The 20,743-nt window shown below is 36.8% G+C and overlaps 1 protein-coding gene across 3 annotated transcripts in view; it reads right to left on the bottom strand.

Annotated features, from left to right (window-relative positions):
• Positions 1-17,651, bottom strand: part of LOC108271758 (E3 ubiquitin-protein ligase HECW1) — a 99,359-nt gene extending 81,708 nt beyond the window's left edge. For 2 of the 3 annotated variants that reach the window (XM_017479494.3, XM_017479510.3), the window contains exons 1-3: positions 17,501-17,651; positions 1,398-1,704; positions 1,132-1,239 (exon numbers count right to left, since the gene is read on the bottom strand). In XM_017479494.3, coding sequence (XP_017334983.1) covers positions 1,132-1,239; positions 1,398-1,704; positions 17,501-17,548 — 463 coding nt within the window. In that variant the 5' untranslated portion in view covers positions 17,549-17,651. Of the gene's footprint in view, positions 1-1,131; positions 1,240-1,397; positions 1,705-4,642; positions 4,701-17,500 lie in introns of all 3 variants that reach the window. The other variant, XM_017479502.3, reaches the window with a different exon arrangement.
• Between the last annotated feature and the right edge of the window lie 3,092 nt (positions 17,652-20,743).

Raw genomic sequence — 20,743 nt, 5'->3', positions numbered from 1 at the left:
CATGAGCTATGGATAGAATTAACAGACTCTAAGTCTATGTCTACATTGATCTGGATAGATCTGAAAACCGCATTTTCGTTTTAAAATGCTCTCCGTCTACACTGGTGTTTTCGAGTGTTTTTCAATAATTGCTTGTCTACACTGAAACGTCTGAATGCGTACATGCCCTATACTATACATGCGTACAATGTAAGTAGCTTTGGCCTGTGACATTTCTGTCAGGCGTTTATTTAAAAACGCAATCTGAAGGTTGTACAAAGTGATATTAATCTTTAACAACACTATCAAATTGGATAGCAGGCACCACAACAACAGTACAACATCATCCACCATCTTGTTTGTTTTGAGTTGAATGGTTCACAGGACTGCGTTATATGACCAAAAACACAAAATTGTTTTTGAATATCTCAGCTTTCTCAGTCCACATAAATTTATCCACTTGGGAGACTGTTTTCAAAAAAAGCTCCATTTTCACTGGACAAAAACCCTGTCTCAGTGTGGATGGAAGGCCAACAGAGAGAAAAAGATGCGCTTTCAAATTGATCAGAATTAATGTGGATGTAGCCTAAATAATGGCACTAAACTAAAGTAAATCTAGTAGTAGTTCTAAAATTCATCCATGGTAATTTGTTTTATTTTACATGCAGTGGTATGACTGCATATGGGAAAAGAATTCCTGGTGACTCAAGTTGTATGCTATCGGTAATAGCAAAAATACTTTACACTGTGGCTAATCAGAGATATAAATCAAAATTAGAACCACACATCATTTGCATATTCAAACACTTTGCATAATATGACACTGTGACACCAAGATGGAAGAAAAACTGTTAATTAATCACAGAAAAACATATATTCTTACAAAATGTGACAACACTTTCAGAATTAGGTAGTAAATATATACTGGCAGTAAAAGATATTTTAATTCTAAAGTCAAATTCATTTCTTCTATGTAAATTATATGTGGGGTTTGGAGATTGGTTTTTCTTTGCATTATGCAGCAAAAAAAAAAAGAAGCAAGTGGAAATTTTAAGCCCTGAAGTTAATATCAAACTGGTAAAAAAAAAAAAAAAGACATCTTATCTGAACTGCAAGATGGAGTGAGAGAAAGAAATAGCAGGGAATACTTACACTCCATAAAGTATGAACTGGCATCAATCTTCCAAACAATCTGCCCTTTATGGGATCCATTTACCCCACGGTTCTTATAGTCCAAAAAGTTCTCTGAGAGAACCTCATCTACAGGAGAACAGAAAGTGTAATTTTTCACAGCAAGCTTCAGAAAAAAAGAAACTTGTTTTATAATAAACTAGAGATTGCTTGCATTGTTTTTAAAATTATTATTATTATTATTATTATTATTATTATTATTATTTACAGATCATCTGATAACTCACCGATCAGGTACATGCCAATCCAGTCTCCGGCGTCCACCTCCTCTTTGATGTCCCAGCAGATGAGGAGGTCCTGTGGCTGGCCGATGCTGTAGATCGAGGTGCTGACTGTGAGGGTGGAGCGGCTGTGAGTTGACACCAGGTCTGGGTCGCTAGAGGATCGTGGCAGGGTTAAGGTGTTGTTGGGATCGATGGGGGGGCATTGCTCAGCTGTGAGGCTATAGCGTGCCCTGTTTTTGCACCGGCGATGGCTCTGGGAGCTCCGGGATGGCGAGGACATAGCAGTCAGAAACCTGCTCTGGTACAGGTTCTGCAGAAGAAAAAAACCCCAGAGATGCCAGACATGTTATAACGATGTTGCCAAGTCCATGTCTTACTGGGTTTTAGTGCAGATTGTACACAGTGGGCGAGAGACTGAGAGCGAGAGCGAGAGAGCATCTTCAAACTACTTATATCAATTATCACAGGCCATTTAGACTCATTCCCATAGATCTAATGCACAGCTTCATGTGAATAAAGTTACTATGAGCATGGCCTTGTCTCTATGTTAATGTAATTGGCTCAGACAATCAGGCACATTACTTTGTGGTATTTTGGAGCATGTGATCATTAAAAAAACAAGAAATCTAGGCAGAGCAGATCTACTAGTACCAACTGCCTGGATGTGTATAACAGTGTAAATTTAGTATGACATATTTCAATGAATGGGAATGGGACATCATAATCAGTGATATATTATTCATGGAGGATGCAATGATGCCTTTTGTATGTAGGATGGTTGTGACAGGAAGTCAAGAATTTTTTCATATTTGAGGCTGTGGGTAGCATTGCCAACATATCACTTCAGGGTGTTGGGTTTGATCCTGAGCTCAGGTTAGTAATTTATGAATTACCTTACTACTTAATAACTAGAACCTAATCGATGTTTTATTTGATTACCATCCTCAAATGAGGATCTAATTAGGAATAATTAGGGAGAAAAGTCCTGCACATGCTGGTCTACCTTGGTCTTGCATATAAAACAAGAATCACAAACATTTAAAGAAAGATAAGCTCATATAAATGTAGAGAATATTCTTCCAAACCAACTTTCGCAAACCATGTATTCCTGGAGCTTGCTTTGTGCACAGCTGTATAATCATGGTGGAACATGTTCGGGTCTCTTAATTCCAGTGAATTAAGTTCACAGTTGTTTACAGTTGTGGGCTTCTATCTTTGTGGCAACAGTTTGGGGAAGAACCATATACAGTATGGGTGTGATGTTCAAGTGTCCACATACTTTTAACCACATAGTGTACTTGGTTATACTGTGTCTGAAATGACAGTTGCTCGATATTAATTTCTTGTTTATAGAACCTCAGCTCGATGTTGCACAACACTGTATCGCACATACAGCTGCACATATCTGCCTCAATTCCACATACTTTATACAATAGTGTACACAATACACAATAGTCCATACTTTTTCTGCCATCTATGTTTTGTATCCTTTATATTATAAATTTATATTTTTCTATTTTACTTCTACTATGTAAGTAAATTCTGTTTTTATTCTGGGCAGTCGTAAAAATCATTTCACTGCATGTTGTACTGTGTATAGTTGTTTGTGACCAATACAATTTGTATTTGAAAAGAACTATCACACTCACATTCATAATTCTGTAGTGAATATAAGCATGTCTGTGATCACAAATCACAGCTGATATTCAGCATAACAGCATAGTATAACAGTGCTACTGTATCCATTTAAGTAAATAGATAACTATAACCATGTAACTATATAAGATATAATTAACTATCATTTGTAAATGCAACGCTTACCTTGGAAAAACTATGGATTTTAAACTTCATACGTTACATCTACAAGTTATTTATCTTTTGCATGATTGATAAAAATCACAATTTATGCATTTGTTTCTAGGGCTGGGCGATTTGAAAAAAATATCATATCATGATACTTGAGAACTGTCATGGAACGGTAATGGAGGTGGAAGCAAGTGCAGATCAAAGACTTTATTACAAGAAAACAAGGTCATAAACATGAAACGAGATCTACACAGGAAACGAGAAACCAACTGCTTCGAACAAAGGTAAACTTAATACTGCGCAAGTTGCACAGAGACCCGAGAGGTATAAATGACTAATGTAATCATGGTTAACTGCAGACAGCTGAAAACCATTGCAGACACACCCTCGAACACCAAACAATAACAACACAGGGAGGAGACAGAACAGAAACACAACAAACACACGTGTCCATAGGAAACAAAGTCACGGTCATTCACAATCGAAAAGCATGCGCTCACTGAGCACTCGCGCCTCTGGCTCGTGCATGCGTGCGCACTCTGGCTTTCCAAACACGCTGCACGCTGCAGCACTGTCTAAAGGGGAGATAGTGACAAGAACATTTCTGCGATACTCGATGCGTATCAGGATGTATAATTTAGCTAACAAACTGTCTGCAAAACAGTAATAAACAAATAATTATAAACAAAAATACGTTAAATTGAGTTTGACGATACTTTTCTTTAAAGCCTACAAAGACAAAGAAGATTAAGTTTTTTAAAAAAAATTTGTAATTATTAAAAACGTAAAAAATACATCACCATACCAACGTTATCTCAGAAAAGTGTATCGTACAATCTTTTATCATAATATTGATATTATATCGATAATTCACCCAGCCCTATATGTTTCATTTCATAATAATATGAGAATTTGTGGGTGCACAGTATTGAATCACTAAAAAGAAATTTCCATCAAGCTTATTTGTATCATTTCCATCACTGTCTCTATATGGTGGTTATACAAAACCTGTGGTTTACTAGCGATACCTTCGGAACATAATGAAATTTTGTCGTGACATTCACAAACTTTGGTAATGATTTGAGAACTTGGCCTTTATCAGACTTTCCTTAAAATTAGGGCCAATCTGCAGAGCAAAGGAACATTTGGTTCGGTGCAAATGAAGCCTTGTGCAAGAAGACAAGCGAAAGAGACATTTGTACGGAAAAGAAATGTCATCGGAAAAAGCACACAGGATGAAGTGATTACAGATAATGACACAATCCCCGGAGACACAGAACATCCATAGCACTTTCTGCCCTAATATAAAAAGCACAAATCATACACTCTCTCACACATTCAATGCTGAGATGACCCCACACTGAGCCGTGATGGACACAGAGTGTTGTGATGTGAAAGCTGAGTGAGGAGGATGGAGATGATATCTTGTGAAGGGCACTGACCTTAACACCACACAGGTGCAGCAGCATAATGACTCGCCAACTCAAAGCACATCAAATCCTGAAGAGAGGGTCAAGAGGTTACTCACGCACAGCTTCCCAGCACACCATACACACACGTCTGCAGTCTTTTTCCACATTTGTACATCTCCCAGAACACAGTTTCCCTCGTGAATGGTTTATTAAATTACTACTGTAGAAATGTTATTTATTGTAGACACTGTCTGCAGGCAGTTTATTGGGTATTCTGGTAAAGTAAATCTAGTAAATAATATCCTGGCAACTTAAAGTACATATCACATAAAAGCACAATTAAAGTCTAAACACACCAGTGTTTGGTAGGTAGGTAAATAAACAAATAATAACAATAATAATAAATAAAACAAGGCCATAATTGAACCCACCCAATTTCAAGTTCTGAAGCACAGAAAAAAAAAAACTTAAAAATTTCACTGGTTCATTCTAGAGCTTAAACTTGACTGATTAGGTTTCTGTGGGTTAGTACACTATTCCAAACCACTGCTGCAAATACAACACAATGCAATGAAACACACTGACGATGATGTGATCATGATTTTTTTTCACAGTTTTTAATGCATTCAAAATGAGAGACCTTGCTTTAACATGCTTTAATTTTAAAATGACACACTGACAAACTCTTGACAGAACAACACGTGATGTACAAGTAAATACAGTTACTGCATTGCAAATATTATAAATTAAGTACATGCCCTGGTATGTAGAAATTTTAACCCATGCAATAAACAATTTTTCTTAACTGAAAAAAGAAACCAAAATACACACCATGAAAAAGACACTGATTCGCACGTTTAATCACACGATACTCATCACAGTGGACTGCATGGTCTTTTGCTTATGTTCTTTAATTTAAGATTAAAAATAAGTTTAATCTCATGGTAGGTGAAGAAATCAGTGTACTGAAAGAAAAAAAAAAAACACAGATGTACAACCCCAGTTCCAAAAAAAGTTTGGACAGTATGCAAATTGCAAAAAAACAAGCAAAAGATAGTCATTTGAAAATTCAATTCACCCTGTACTATACTGAAAACACATTATTAACACATTGTTTGATGTTTTACTTTGTGAATGTAATTTATTTTTGAAAATATACACTAATGAGGGATCGGAGATCACGCGCATTCAGAAGTGGTTTTCGGCCTTGCCCTTTACACACCAAGACTGGACCGGATTCTTTGAATCTTTTAATTATATTGTGCACTGTAGAAGGTGAAATGCCCAAAATCCTACTGATTTGTCTTTGTGGAATGTTGGATTATTCACTGATACATCGGTTTGCAGATTGGCGAGCCTCGACCCATCCTTGCTCTTGAAGGACTAGGCCTTTTTTAGAGGCTCCTTATATACTATGACTAGACGATTGCCTCACTTGTTTCACATCACCTTCTTATTTCAACTTGTCCTAACACTATTAGTCCTAAATTGCCCCTGTCCCAACTTTTTTGGAACGTGTTGCATGCATCACTTTGAAAATAAACATTTATCTTCAAAAAACTATGCAGTTGATTAGGTAAGACTTAAAATACCTTGTCTTCATATGTTTTTTGTTTAAATACAAGTCAAAGTACATTTACAAATCACTCCTCTTTGTTTTTATTAGCATTTTCCATACTGTCCCAACATTTTCAGAATTGGGGTTGTACACTGTAAATATTAACACAGACATGTAGAGAGAAATAAAAGCAACTGTGAAAGGAGACGGTTAGATTATATTTTAGTGAATCTGTTTGAGAAAAAAGTTACAGAAATATATTATATAATTACCTTAGCATGGTTTTATTTGCTTATTTTTAAACTAATACAGTACTCATTAGATATACAACCATAAGCACTTTTTCACAGTTTTTCTTTGACTATGAAATTATTGTTAATTACACTAAACTACATTATATGACAAATACTTCTTAATGGTATTTAAACTTTTTAAAAACCTAAGTGCATGAATAAATTAATGTATTACAGATTCTGACATAATAAAAGCTTTTTGTTTTTGTAAATGTTCATACAGGGGAGAGTACTGGCTTGTTTATTGTTCATCCAGATCATACACAATCTAGTACCCTAAAGCATTCTCCAGTCATCCACGAGTCTTCCTAAGAATGCTTATATATAATACCCCAACAACCCCAGTATGAAATAATAAGACGGTAATCAATTAGAGCAGTAGACTCAAAAAGAACAAAAGTCTAAAAATCACTAAAAATGGACCGAGTCTCTTTCATAGCTTCAGCTTGACTGGAAAATCCATCTGTGACTGGATGGATCTACAGGTAAAGAAACCGACACATCAAATTAGATCTCAGCCATGTCCGAGAAAATGTGCTCCATGATAACGTTACAACCTCTCAGAGCCGACAAAAGGATTCTCCTACTCTTAGACTCATGTCTCACTACATTATTTAAGTGAATTAAGAGGTAGATGAGATTCACAGCTCATGATGATTCAGATCTTCAGTGAGGACATATTTCCACCGGTCCATTCTAAGAACAGTTCAGGTTTTCTTCCCCTAACTCTGATATTCTTGTAAATGAGCTGTTATAAGTGTAGTCAGTACTGATTAATGTACAAATAAACAGATGTGCAAATAAACAGATGTGCAATTGTTTTTAATCAGTAATTTAAAGTTAGGGCATTACAATTTGGTAATATTTTAAGTTAATTCAGCAATTTTCTTTTTGCTTAAGATTCTATGGTAACACAGAAAAAAAAGTCAAATGATGTGTGGTAGTCTGGGAAAAACCCGTCAAATGTTACCTCGGCTGAATTCTGGCAAACTGATGAAAAAGATGAAAAATAAGGAATGGGGTTTTCTGCCTATGTCATACTATACCTCAACGTTAAGAATCCATAAATATACAGTATCTCACAAAAGTGAGTACACCCGTCACATTTTTGTAAATATTTGATTATATCTTTTCATGTGACAACACTGAAGAAATGACACTTTGCTACAATGTAAAGTAGTGAGTGTACAGCTTGTGTAACAGTGTAAATTTGCTGTCCCCTCAAAATAACTCAACACACAGCCATTAATGTCTAAACCGTTGGCAACAACAGTGAGTACACCCCTAAGTGAAAATGTCCAAATTGGGCCCAATTAGCCATTTTCCCTTCCCGGTGTCATGTGACTTGTTAGTGTTACAAGATCTCAATACAGGATGTCAAAATGTCTGAGATTCTCCTACTCTATACTCTATGCAATAATAAAAAAAATATAAATGCAATTTTCTCCCTTTTTACTTTTTTTATGCTATAACTTTGGTTGTGTTTTAGATACATGCAACATACATATTTTTTAGGAATGTCTGTAGCTTTCAGAACTATATTTTGTAGAACATGTCAAAATTTCACCCACACTACAACATATATACCTATAGAATAACTATAATACCTACATACAGTATAGCCTACTGTATATAATGAATAATATGAAAGGCTAGTAAAAATGCACAAAATATGACAGAAACCTCATAATGTTCAATAGCTCTAGAACAAGTTTTCTCAATATGTATAAAGCAATAACAAGCACTAACTCATTTACTGTAAATAACAAGGCTTTGGACCATTTAGAGTGTGTTTTGTATTACACAAAGCTAATGTTACCCAGAAAGCAACACATTACAGCCTTTTCCCTGATGTCTTTATTTCTCATTCTTCAACTCAGTTTCACAAATTGCATGCAAGCAAAATGGCATTATGAAGTGACATATAAAGTCTTTTTCTATGGAGCTGAAAGTGCAAGAAGCATATTGTAAAATAGTGGCAGTGCCATAAAGGCTGAAATTCCATCTGCAGTGGGACGGTGCTATACGCATGAGTGCATCACACTTGGGGATAGACGGATGCTTTCTAACTCACTAACACTTGGAGTGCAATGATGCTGACTCCCTTCAGAAATCTTACAGTAATATTCTATAAGCACCCACAAACACGCACACAGATATAGTACTGGGGTAAACATAAGGATCGATGTACTTTCTTTCCATTGTATTATTAGACTACATATGAAGTGAATGTGCAGTCACATCTATTCCATCATCCCCACTGGAAATCCTTATGTTGGAAATCCTTGCACAAGGCTCTGAGGACATCATTATCCATAAAAACAAGCAGCCACATTCCTGCTCTTTCTGGATTATTGAGATTTCTCAGCAAGCAATCTCTGAAAGAAAGGAAACCCATTTCTCTGTGGTATTGCCATAATTATTACTTCACTGATTATTCAGTGTCTGCTATTGCAATACTGAACGCACACAATCACATCTAAGGTTCAGATATCGTACGCACGCATTTTAAGGCACTGAATTCACAAGGCACATCATGTCTAATGGCTAATTAGTACCACTCACTACTCTAGATCCTCTGGTAACCTCAATCTGCTGCTGCTTTCTTCCCAAGTGCTTGCTTTGTTCTTGTCTCTGCCCCTTGCATGAAAGGATTTCTTGCAGAAATCTCTAGCAGGTCTTAATTGGAAGTTATAAATTCATTAGATTGTGGAAGATGCTGTAGACTTTTAATGGTTTGTGAAATCTCACCATTTGGGGTAAATAGTTCAGTTCGTATGGCTCATTTGAGGAAGATATCTTTGTTTAGAGTTTAGAGCTGGTGTGCAGTATTGTGTACTGTATATAGTACAACCAAAAATAGGGAAAATACTATTATTCAACAAAAGCAGAATTGTCTAAGTAAATCTGGGTTCACACTGTACGATTTTGGCCACAATTTGGTCGTCTAAGACAAATTTTGAGACTCCTAAAAGATTCCTATAATCCTAGGCCAAAATCTGTAGTCTTTGATCACTAGTTTGACATGTTCCCCGACAGCCGATTAATGGCCGTTGCGAACAAATTTTTCCTCCGAGCAAATTCTGGCAGTGTCAGAAGATTTGAGGCACAGTCCTGTAGTGTGGCTTCGCTTACTCCATATGAGTCTTCTTGCGTGCGTCCGTTTTTCACGTCTTGACTGTCATACAGTCTGACATTAATGACAACTGACATCCTACAGTGTGACATGGCTTACAGCAGGGATCATGATCCTACAGTCCAACAAGCAAGGCAATAGTCGCAAAGGACTATTAAAAATCGCACAGTGGGCACCCAGCTTTAGCTAACATCTAAAGAAAAAAAAACAGCATGCCTCTTCTCTTTCTTTGGTCACTTTTTGTCACTTTTATCTCTCAGATTCCCCCTTCTCATCACGGTTCCCATGGCAATGAAAGCCATATGCTCATGCTTTGGTTTCTGATTTAGTCCTGTCGCTGCCCTTGTTCTGTAATTGATTTTATTTTTCTATTTTGTGTACCTGTACTGTGTTACTTAGTTCATTATTTTGTCTAGGTATACCCGGCTATTTCTTTGTTTGGTTGCAAAGTCTCATTGAATGTTATTGTGTGTTTCTAAGCCTTCACACATGCGCCCTGCCTTCACTCACCATATGTTACATATGGATTACTCGTAATAATCTCATCAGCATATATGTGACAATAAATATCTTATATGCTACCTTATATCCTTATACCTTATCTTATATGCTACCTAATAACCTTATATCTTATATGCGACCTTATACCTGATAACTTATATGCTACCATAGACTTAGAAATAAAATGTCATGAAAGAAGTCCCATTTCATATGAGGTCAGAGTGATGCAACACTTATTTAGTCAAGCGTTTTGACAACTGACATAAAGTTACAATTGTCAAATCATCTGACAATGTTGTAGTCTATAATTGCACAAATTCGAACTAGTGCAGACTTAGCAAAAATTAATATCTGATATAAACCATATTGACATCAAGCATTATGGCAGCTTTTAATACAAATGGCATCTTGGAAACATTACAGCGAGAAATGCCCAGGTCAGTCATGAAACTGTGCCACGTTTCTATAAAGGCTTATAAAGTAACCCTTTATAATCCCAACCAACTCGAGGGCTATGGCCTGCGTAGGCATTGCAGAACTGCTAAACCATTCATGTCTGGCTATGAAATGGATTAATGTCATGGCTGAACTATATTTATGCTGTCATGGCACATTAGTCACATTTATGACATAGATATCAGTCTTATGACACAGGGTTCAAGTAAATGTTACTAAAAGTATAGATGGGATATCTGTAGAATTCCAAGCTGCTATATGAGAACTGTATCATCTCCTCTCACATCAACAAGATATCTCATGCAAAAAAATATTTCCTCCTATTATATCTACTAAGTACATCACCTTGATGAGTCTGTCCAATTGTATTTATATAGCACTTTTAATTATAGGCATTATTAAAAAGCAGCTTTACAGAAAGCTATATAAAGAACTCGATCCCTATTGAGCAAACCAGAGGTGGCCATGATGGAGAAAATCTCAGTGAGATAATTAAAATGAGGGAGAAACTTTGAGAAAAATCTTAAAAGGGAACTCATCCCTTTTATGTGACACATAATAGTGACATTTTGTGATTGTACCCAAGAGCAAACTATCACACTAATTCAAAAACATCAAAACTGTTCCCGATATCCAGGTTGATCTTTGTGGATCCACAAATTCTCAACTGGATCGAGCAAATGTACTTCAGCACTGTTGAGCCATACAGTGTGCATGACCTGGCTTTGTCTTACAGAACTAAAAGTGCGCATTCCTATTAGAAACAATCCATATACATTTTTTAAAGAAAATAGAGTGATGTGCTGTTATGCTGTGCATCGTGGAACAATAGTGGAACATTACTGGAACAATAGTACCGTTACAGATTCACACAGTGAGGAGGGAGGAATATTACTTTGATATTTAATTTAATGATGACTAAATGTAACATTGCAGAACTGCTAAACCATTCATGTCTGGCTATGAAATGGATTAATGCCATATTTAAAATGTACATTATACAGTATATATTGATGTAGACGGCTGTATTCTTTGTTCATTCTGAACCTCAAAGCAGAAATGAGCAAGAGGAAAGCTGACACTGGCTTACTGACACTCCCTGTTCATTAAAAAACAAAAATAGATTATTGCTTACAGATCCATTCAGCATGCACTCTAACAGCTTCACAGACCTCACATCCTAGCATATATAATTTATAAATGAAACAACATGAATGTTATTTCACTTTAAGCTTGTTTCTTCTTCTTCCCTACTAAATTGCATTTTGCGTTTACTGTACATAAGTGAGGCAACAAAGCAGAAACCCATTCTCCAGCAAATCAAAACATACAGTACGCTTGGAGAAATGATGCAACCCCAGAACACTACATTACAATTTCAGAGGAGGGGAGTGTAGTGAAGCATGAAAGTGTTTGTGTCTGAGTGTGTGTGGGTAGCACTGTCACGTATGTAGGTCAAATCTTCTCAGAAATATGAGTTTTTATAAGGTTAGCAACCAGTGCCTCTGGCACTCACTTCCTGTTTCTCTTTATGGAGCTTTCTAAATATCCAATTTCATCTTCAATACACACAATGATTTTACAGTGTCACTTCTAACCCATTGACCTGGGTTAGAAAAAAACAAAAAACAAAACAAACAAGCAAAAAAAAAAAAAAAGGGGTGCAATATTGCTTTCAGACTGTTCACTGTTTATCTTTGAATGGAATTTTAAAATTGCTTTTAAAATTAATAATAAGAATCAGTAATTAAAATTAGCTCAACAATAAAAAATAAACTGAAAAAAATATATAAAGAAAGCAAACAATCAATCAGACAAACAAAATAAATAAATCAACATAAATTCCATCTATCCATTTTCCATACTGCTACATAGAGCCGTGGGGGAGCCTGAAGCCTATCCCAGAGAACTCAAGGCATACAGCTAGGGTCAGCCCATCGCAGTTTGGAACAATTTGGAAATGGCTTACAAAGTATGTCTTTGGATTGGAGGAGGACACCGAAGTACCCAGAGGAAACCCCCAAAGCACGGGGAGAACATGCAAAGTCTGCACACTGGCTGGAGACGGGATTCAAACCCCCAACCCTGGATGTGCTAACCATTAATCCACCATGCTCCCAAAAGCACATAAAATGTTACATATAAAACTAAAGCTAAAATTACAATTATATGTTTTAAGCTGCTTTTTAAAATTATTAACTGCATGTCATGTGGGAGGGAGGTCCACCGCTTAGGATCGTATACAGTAAAAGTAGTCTCACCACCTAGTTTGTGTTTTGCCCATTCCCTCCATCCTTCCCACTGTATCATCCAAGCAACAATAGTCCTACTTAATACAGCATCTTAAATGTAGACATAACCAAGATAACTTATCCTTCACTTACCAAAAATTCACCACACCAGGTTGAAATTCAACACATTCAAGCAATAAACCAATTAGATGCCATGTTAATCGTATACAATATACAGACACACCGCAATCATTGGAACACCAGAATTATCAGAAATCATCAAGAGAATGGGCAAAAGTAAATAGGAATAAAACAAACATTACACACAATGATTAATATTTTCCACATAAACAGATGAAAACACCACTTACCTTTCCTCAAACAACAAATCAATCTCATAAGAACTTATTAATAACTACATTATTGATAGCAAAGAATATTTACAATAACTATAATCATGCTTGAAGCAGCTTTTTAAAATCGATTTTCCTCACCAGCAATGTTACACAACTCCATTGCAGCTTTTCAGTTGTCAAGATGCTCTTATGTATATTCTTAATTTTGTTATGCACTAGGAAAAATATATTTGTTTATCTTTGCCAGGAGGTTATCACTTGGGCATAAATGATTTCAACAAGGTAGTTTCTCTACATGTACCTTTAAACTAACACAGAAATGGTTGCAGACATACAACGTCAGTGTTTTGCAATGGTCTTCTTGGTACCCGAGTCTCCTGTAAATTCTATTGAAAACCTCAGGTCAAAATTCAAGGCGGACATCCACATGCACAACACTCAGAATAGAAATGATCTTGAAATGCATGGAAGTCTGTTCCAAGAGCCCTCTACAAGTTTCTCCAGTGTTAATAGCCATGGCAGGAAGAGTCTGAGCGCTGTTATTTTTTATTCTATCTTAGGTTTCACCTACTACTGTGAAGCTATTGTGTTAGTTGTGTAAGAATTGTCTAGGAGCTGAAAAAATGGTGGGGGGGTGGGGGTGGGGGAGTATATATTGTTAAAATAGAAGTATACAGTGTCACCATATGTTGAACATATGTTGAAACTCACATGACAAATTTTGTTTTATTGTATACTATTTTGCTCATTTACATAAAGTGTGCCAATAATTATGCAGATGACTGTACAGTATATAATAAATGTATAGTCTATAAGTTCTGTTATGATATTTTCCTTCTGCTGAGACCTTAAGGATTGGTGTCACGATTCCCCCCTGAAGCAGCGTGCTCTAAGCGCGAATGCGCGAGCACCTGCTTTTCCGTTGTTGACTGTAATGACATCTGGACACGTGTGTTTTGTTTATGTTTCTGTCTCCTCCCTGTTCTGTCATTGGCTGGGATTTCACGTGGGTCTGAATTGCTCTCAGGTGCTAGCGGTTTAGACGCTGATCATGTCCGCATATATACCGCGCGCCTCCCAGCACACAACGCGGAAGATTAAATGTCATAGTCATAGTCATAGTCATAGTCATAGTCCGCGCTGGATTATCCGCTTCCAGTCCCTCGTCATAGTTCGTTTCTTGTTTCGTTTATCGACCCTGTTTTCCGTGACCACGACCTAGATTCCTGCCTTGCCCCGTGTATGCCTGTTTGCCAATCGCCTGACCTCTTGCATGTTTATGGATTACGTTTTGGATCATGTTTTGGATTTGTTTGCCTGTCTGTCTTTCAAATAAACAACCTGCACTTGCATCCGTCACGATTCGTGACAATTGGCTATTTTAACATGTTCCTATTCTCCAATACAAAAAAGTCTGTTATGTCAGTGTCTGATTCCTGGTAATATTTAAAAGAGGTTTAAAGTTGTTGTTGTTGTTATATATGCACAATTCACACAAAAAACAATTAATTACATATATCGCTTACAATTCAAAACTATAATATTTGTTTTGTTTTCTCAAATGCCATGACGTATTTCTGACAATAATATGTACAGTGGACTTCATTCACCAAAAACAGTGAAGGTGTCTGTAAATGTTTTCATAGACCGAAGTGAACTAAAAAATTCTCATCAGATTTACAAACATTTCAGTACTGCTCATTTTCTATACACTCATAGAGTATGTTCATAAATGTATGTCACCCATAAAGCATACTCACGGCACAGCTCATATCATCAAAATGATGAATAAATGGTGAAAGCTTTCCTCCAAGGTACGGCGAGTGCTATATCTTCCAGTATTGCAGGTCAGCCACTGCAGAGCATCGGCGACCATAGACGCTCACTAACTCTTTTTCTAGGGTGCCATTTCTTTTCTCTTAATTGAATGGAAAGACTTATTTGTCTTCATCATTAGATTGTTTTGCATTGCTTTCTTCCAAGTCATTAATATCAAACAACATTCACAAATTTTTGTTTTTTACATACAAAAGTCGTGTATGGAATGAATAATAAATAAAACATAATCGTTAAAGTAAATGTAAAAACACAAATGTAAACAAACTCAGGAGCTCTTGTCGGATCCCCTGTGTAGGCTATCTAAATATAGCCTTGGAGATTCACAACACAGAACAATGCCTCGATTTTTATGTGATAATTAGTTTAAGAATTGGCTTCCGGACTGAATCAGAGGTGGGAAGTCACCAAATTGTAAACAAAACCTAGTGCCTTTTCTTTAACACTGTGGATCTAAGACCTAAAACAAAACTGTAACCAAAAAGGCAAATGTTCATCATCTTAATAACCACATGACATATTAATAAGAGCATGAACAAGTAGAACATACACTGGAAGGTCTGCATAATAGTCTTGCTAACATGGTCTTCAGCTACATATAAAACGCAATGCTTCATTATAGAGAAATGCTACACTATATGGCCAAGAGATTGTGGACACCTTACCATCACACCCATATGTGCTTGTTGAACATTCCATTCCAGATTTGGGCCCCTTTGCTGTTATAATAGCCTCCACTCTGCACTGATTTACAATATATAGTGTTTGTGTGAACCCTTAGTAGAGACTAAAAGTGCTCTTTACTGCTCAGTAAACCGAAATTATTCACATAACAGTGCTGTTGAAAGCTGGATTCAGATAGGTCAAAAGGCATCAGTATTAAACAATATTCCACTCACAAAATTGATTTTATACAACAGTTCTTTAAGCAAGAATTTAATATCAAATAATTGACATTTTGGACACACTATGGCCAAATGTTTTGTCTGATTTTGCTCCGCAAGTGGAAATAGATCCCAAATAAGCCACACTCACACTTTATAGCATGCTGACTAACTGGCTCACATTGATTTGAACATTCCTGCTAAAGGTGAAATCAGCTTCCCTTCTTCCTTTTCATCTTCACCTGATGAGCTTTCATATTTTAAGTCAAAAGTTATATTCCTGAAAAGTATAGTTTACCATGTTGATGCCACTAACACTACCGTAGTAACTGTTTCGAAGTGAAATTTTATATGGCGAATACAGATGAACGGAGTAATACACACAGTGAAACATCCCGGTGTGGTTATAATAAATATAGGCACTCTTGGAACGCCGCTCGACCAATCAAATTAGTGGACCGGTAATAACTGCTGTATAACACCAGGTCTGACACTAGTGCCAGCTGCATGACATATCACAAATTTATATTAAATCCATATTTCTACAGTAATGGTTCTTTCACATGAATTTGTATGGGGGATGCTCCATGAAAGTGAAGAAGAAGAAGCCTTTATTTTCCACATATATAGCACAGTGAAATTCTTTTTTCGCATGTTCCAGCTTGCAGAGTGAAGGGTCAGCCATGATACTGATATACTGCTACCCTGGAGAAGACAGGGTTAAGGGCCTTGCTCAAGGGCCCAACATGGTAGCTTGGCATGGCTGGGGCTTGAACCCCCAACCTTCTGACCAGTAACCCACAGCCTAAAGCACTGAGCCACCACTGTAAGTCTAATAATATAACAGCATGTATGTAATAATATGTAACATATAACATAATATATATATATAATATATAACATGTATGTAAGTAGTCTCCAGTATCAGAATGCACTTATCATACACTTACAGTCAGTGCGTTTTCTGACACCCAAGAGTCAGGACATAGAACTTTATAGAATTTTTTTAGTAACATTTTGTTGTGTTATTAAATTTAACTGAGAAAAAAGACTGGTGAGGGCCCGCCTATGTACATGTTTTTTTTATTTCTATGTATTTGTTTTAAATGTGACATTAACTGTAACTATAAATGAATAAACATGATGTTTAACTAATAATATAATGTCATATTTGGCAAATAACTGTAATACAAGAGGAATAAAACATTTTGGGATGTGTAGAACATACTTCAGAGTGATAACACAGAGTGTGTCAGGCCACACCACACCACTTCATTGATTATTTTCCTGCAACAGCACACCCTGTTGTGCATCATTCCTTACTAAAACATTAAAACACACAAAATATTTTAAATGCTGAACACAGGGATTCCCAAACCAACTTTAATATTCATCTAATATTCAACTTTTTCCCCCTTTGCTACCTGGCTCAGGTGTGTTTATAGCTTGTGACTTAAATATAACATGCTAGGTGTAAACATGTTATGAACCCTTTGGCCATCCAGCCAGTGGTTTGTCACATGTTTAAAGACCTGCCGTTATGGGGGAAAAGCCTTATATTAGCCACTCTTGCTCGGTTTTATATTCCAGCACGGATACACAGAGTGTTATGATACAAAAGCTGCACCGCGACTTACCTGCGAGAATAAAACCTGCCTGTGGATCATACACCCATCACTGACCATGCTGAGAGCGAGGTGCCGTGCTCCCCATGGTAATGTTTTTAGCCGTAGGTTCGCACACGGAAGTGAAGACAGTAAACCGCTGTGATAAAGGTGCTCGCGTTGCCGCTTTATCCCATCTGCTCGTGTTAGCTGGGTACCATGGACAGCGACCAATCAGCGTCCGCCTTTTCTCACGCGCGCTCTGACTCCGCCCACCACAGCTCCCGAGAGCACATGAACTCCACTGGCAGGATGTCTTCTGCACGATTCATCTTATTTTTTTAATCATGATGGTCATTTTTTGGCTTCCTCAATCAATTAAACCTAATATACTCCTCATTTCTAGCTAGATCCTACCTAAGGTGTTTTAATTGATTTTGGTGTATTTAATTTGGTGTGTACTTTGGTTTATTTATTCATTCATTCATTCATTCATTTTCCCCTTCCTGACATTATTTTGACAAAAATTTTCGATAATTATATGAGAATTTAACTGATCCACTTTATGACTAAAGAGCAATATTTGATTAAATATATATTTTGATCTTTATATCTTTTTACCTAAAGACATGCATTGTAGGCTGACTGCCAAATCTAAATTGTCTGTGGTGCAGTGTTGGTTGGTGCTAAAAATTTCGGGTGGGGGTTGGGGGGAGCGGGTTACAAACAAACTGATAATCACACCGTTAGTAATGCGGGACAGAATGAGGGACTAAATGTTTAGCAAAGCTAAGCTACCCAAAAAACTGTAGCCTCATAGCATTGTCAAGATGGCTGCGGATACTTTCATGCTGTTTGCGTTTTTCAGAAAGACGTTTAAGTCTCGTAACCACTTCGATGTCCGCAAAGTTTCAGTGTCAGGACTCTGAAACAGCAAACAAGGAAAACAATAAAATGTGTGACTTACATAACATCCAGCAAGCCAACTCTGTTTCCCAAGATAATTGATGGAGAAACTTGGGTGTAAGCGTCTCCACGATCACTTGACTGCTGCTAAATTTGTAAGTTGGGTCAATTTGGTCCAAGCCACTTTATCCTTTTTTTCTTCATTTGAACGCCTTGTGAGAGTTTTTTTTTTTTTTTTTTTTTTTTGGTAAAGATAAAACCAAAATTTCTTTCATCTGGAATAAATGTTGCGTCTACGTGTACATTGTTGTTAACAATCTCTTGCAGTGATGGGAAAGAGAGTCACTGAGAACGGTCCAATCACATGAGGTCAAAAAATATAAAAACAATATTGCTTTGCTAACAACAAAATGGGAGTGTCTGGCATGCATTGAGCTGCTCCCCGAGGACAATCTGAAGTAAGCCAATTAGAGAGCAGGCTCAAGTTGCCTGCTTTTCAAAAATTTAAGGACCCACATACACACTTATTTGGCCGGCGCCCGGCACACAGATATGATCAAAATACAATTTAGATTTTTTGATTTTTTTAAATAAATGCTAACATGACTACCAGGCAAATAGTACGACTAAATAATTTTATTTCATAATTATTTTTCAATATATATTTAACTTATGTTTAACATGTTTAAGTAGCCTTCTTCTCTGGATAACTTGAAGGGGGCAGCACCCCAGCGCCCCCTATTGACCAGCTGCAACTGCTGTGGTATGTGAAGGTGTTTGTGTGTGATTGTGCCCGGCTATGGGTTGGCATCTCTTCCAGGGTGTCCCCCGCTGTGTTCCCAGAGTTCCCTGGGATAGGCTTCAGGCTCCCCATAACCCTGTGTAGGATTAGTGGTACGGAAAATGGATGGATGGGGGGGAAAAAAACCTGAATAATGCTTTAAGTAATTTGCAAAATATTCATCATTTTCATTTCAGTTATTAACATGCACCCCATTTTATTATTATTGCTTATTTTTTGGTAATATTTCTGTTAGATCTGGAGAATCACTCAATTAGGTGCCTTTTGTAGACCTGGAGATACTGTACCTAATATAAAACTGCAATCCAAACATGCAAATATTCCCATCTAGTTCATCACACTGATTATCAACTGATGATGACATGATCCAGTAGACTGAACAGCTGCCTGACCTTAATTTGAGACAGCAATACTGGATGCTAACAAAGCTTTACTAACCTTAGCTTCCTAACAATACCTTTAATCGCAAACAAAGCACTCTGGTTTTAGACAAATCTGTAACATACGATGCTAAGTTACAGCACATTAATTATAAAAGCTCATGCCTCAAAGAAAGGATCATGAACAGTATACAGCGGTGCTTGTAAGTTTGTGAACCCAATAGAATTTTCTAGATTTCTGCATAAATATGACCTAAAACAGATCTACTACAGATCAGAGCAGAAAATCAGATTATTACTAGTAGACAAAAAGAACCCAATTAAACAAAAGAGACAAAAATGTTATACTTGGTTATTTATTTATTACGGAAATGATCCCATATTACATATATGTGAGTGGCAAAAGTGTTTGAACCTCAGGATTAGAAGGTGAATTTGAAGGTGTAATTAAAGTCAGGTGTTTTCAATCAATGTTATGACAATCAGGTGTGAGTGAGTGCCCTGTTTTATTTAAAGAACAGGGATCTATCAAAGTCTGATCTTCACAACACATGTTTGTGGAAGTGTATCATGGCACGAACAAAGAAGACTTCTGAGGACCTCAGATAAAGAGTTGTTGAGTTGTCAGGCTGGAAGAGTTTACAAAACCATCTCTAAAGAGTTTAGACTCCACCAATCCACAGTCAGACAGATAGTGTATAAATGGAAGAAATTTAAGACCATTGTTACCCTCTTCAGGAGTGGTCAACCAACAAAGATCATTTCAAGAGCAAGACGTGTAATAGTCCACAAGGTGACAAAGGAACCCATGGTAACTTCTAAGCAATTAAAGGCCTCTCTCACATTGCCTAATTTTTTATGAATCCACCATCAGGAGAACACTGAACAACAATGGTGTGCATGGCAGGGTTACAAGGAGAAAACCACTGCTCTCCAAAAAGAACACTACTGCCTGTCTGCAGTTTGCTAAAGATCATGTGGACAAGAAGGCTATTGGAAAAATGAAAAATAGAAATTTTGGTTTAAATGAGAACCATTATGTTTTGAGAAAGGTAACATCTGCAGTCCAGCATAAGAACCTTATAACATTTGTGAAATATGGTGGTGGTAGTAACACTGTTTGGGTCTGTTTTGCTGCATCTGGGCCAGGATGAATTGCCATCATTGATGGAACAATGAATTCTGAAT

This window comes from Ictalurus punctatus, chromosome 1 (genome assembly GCF_001660625.3).
Source record: "Ictalurus punctatus breed USDA103 chromosome 1, Coco_2.0, whole genome shotgun sequence".
NCBI classification, from domain to species: Eukaryota; Metazoa; Chordata; class Actinopteri; order Siluriformes; family Ictaluridae; genus Ictalurus; species Ictalurus punctatus.
Note: the sequence above shows the minus strand (reverse complement) of the source record. Positions and strands in the feature narration are given on the sequence as shown.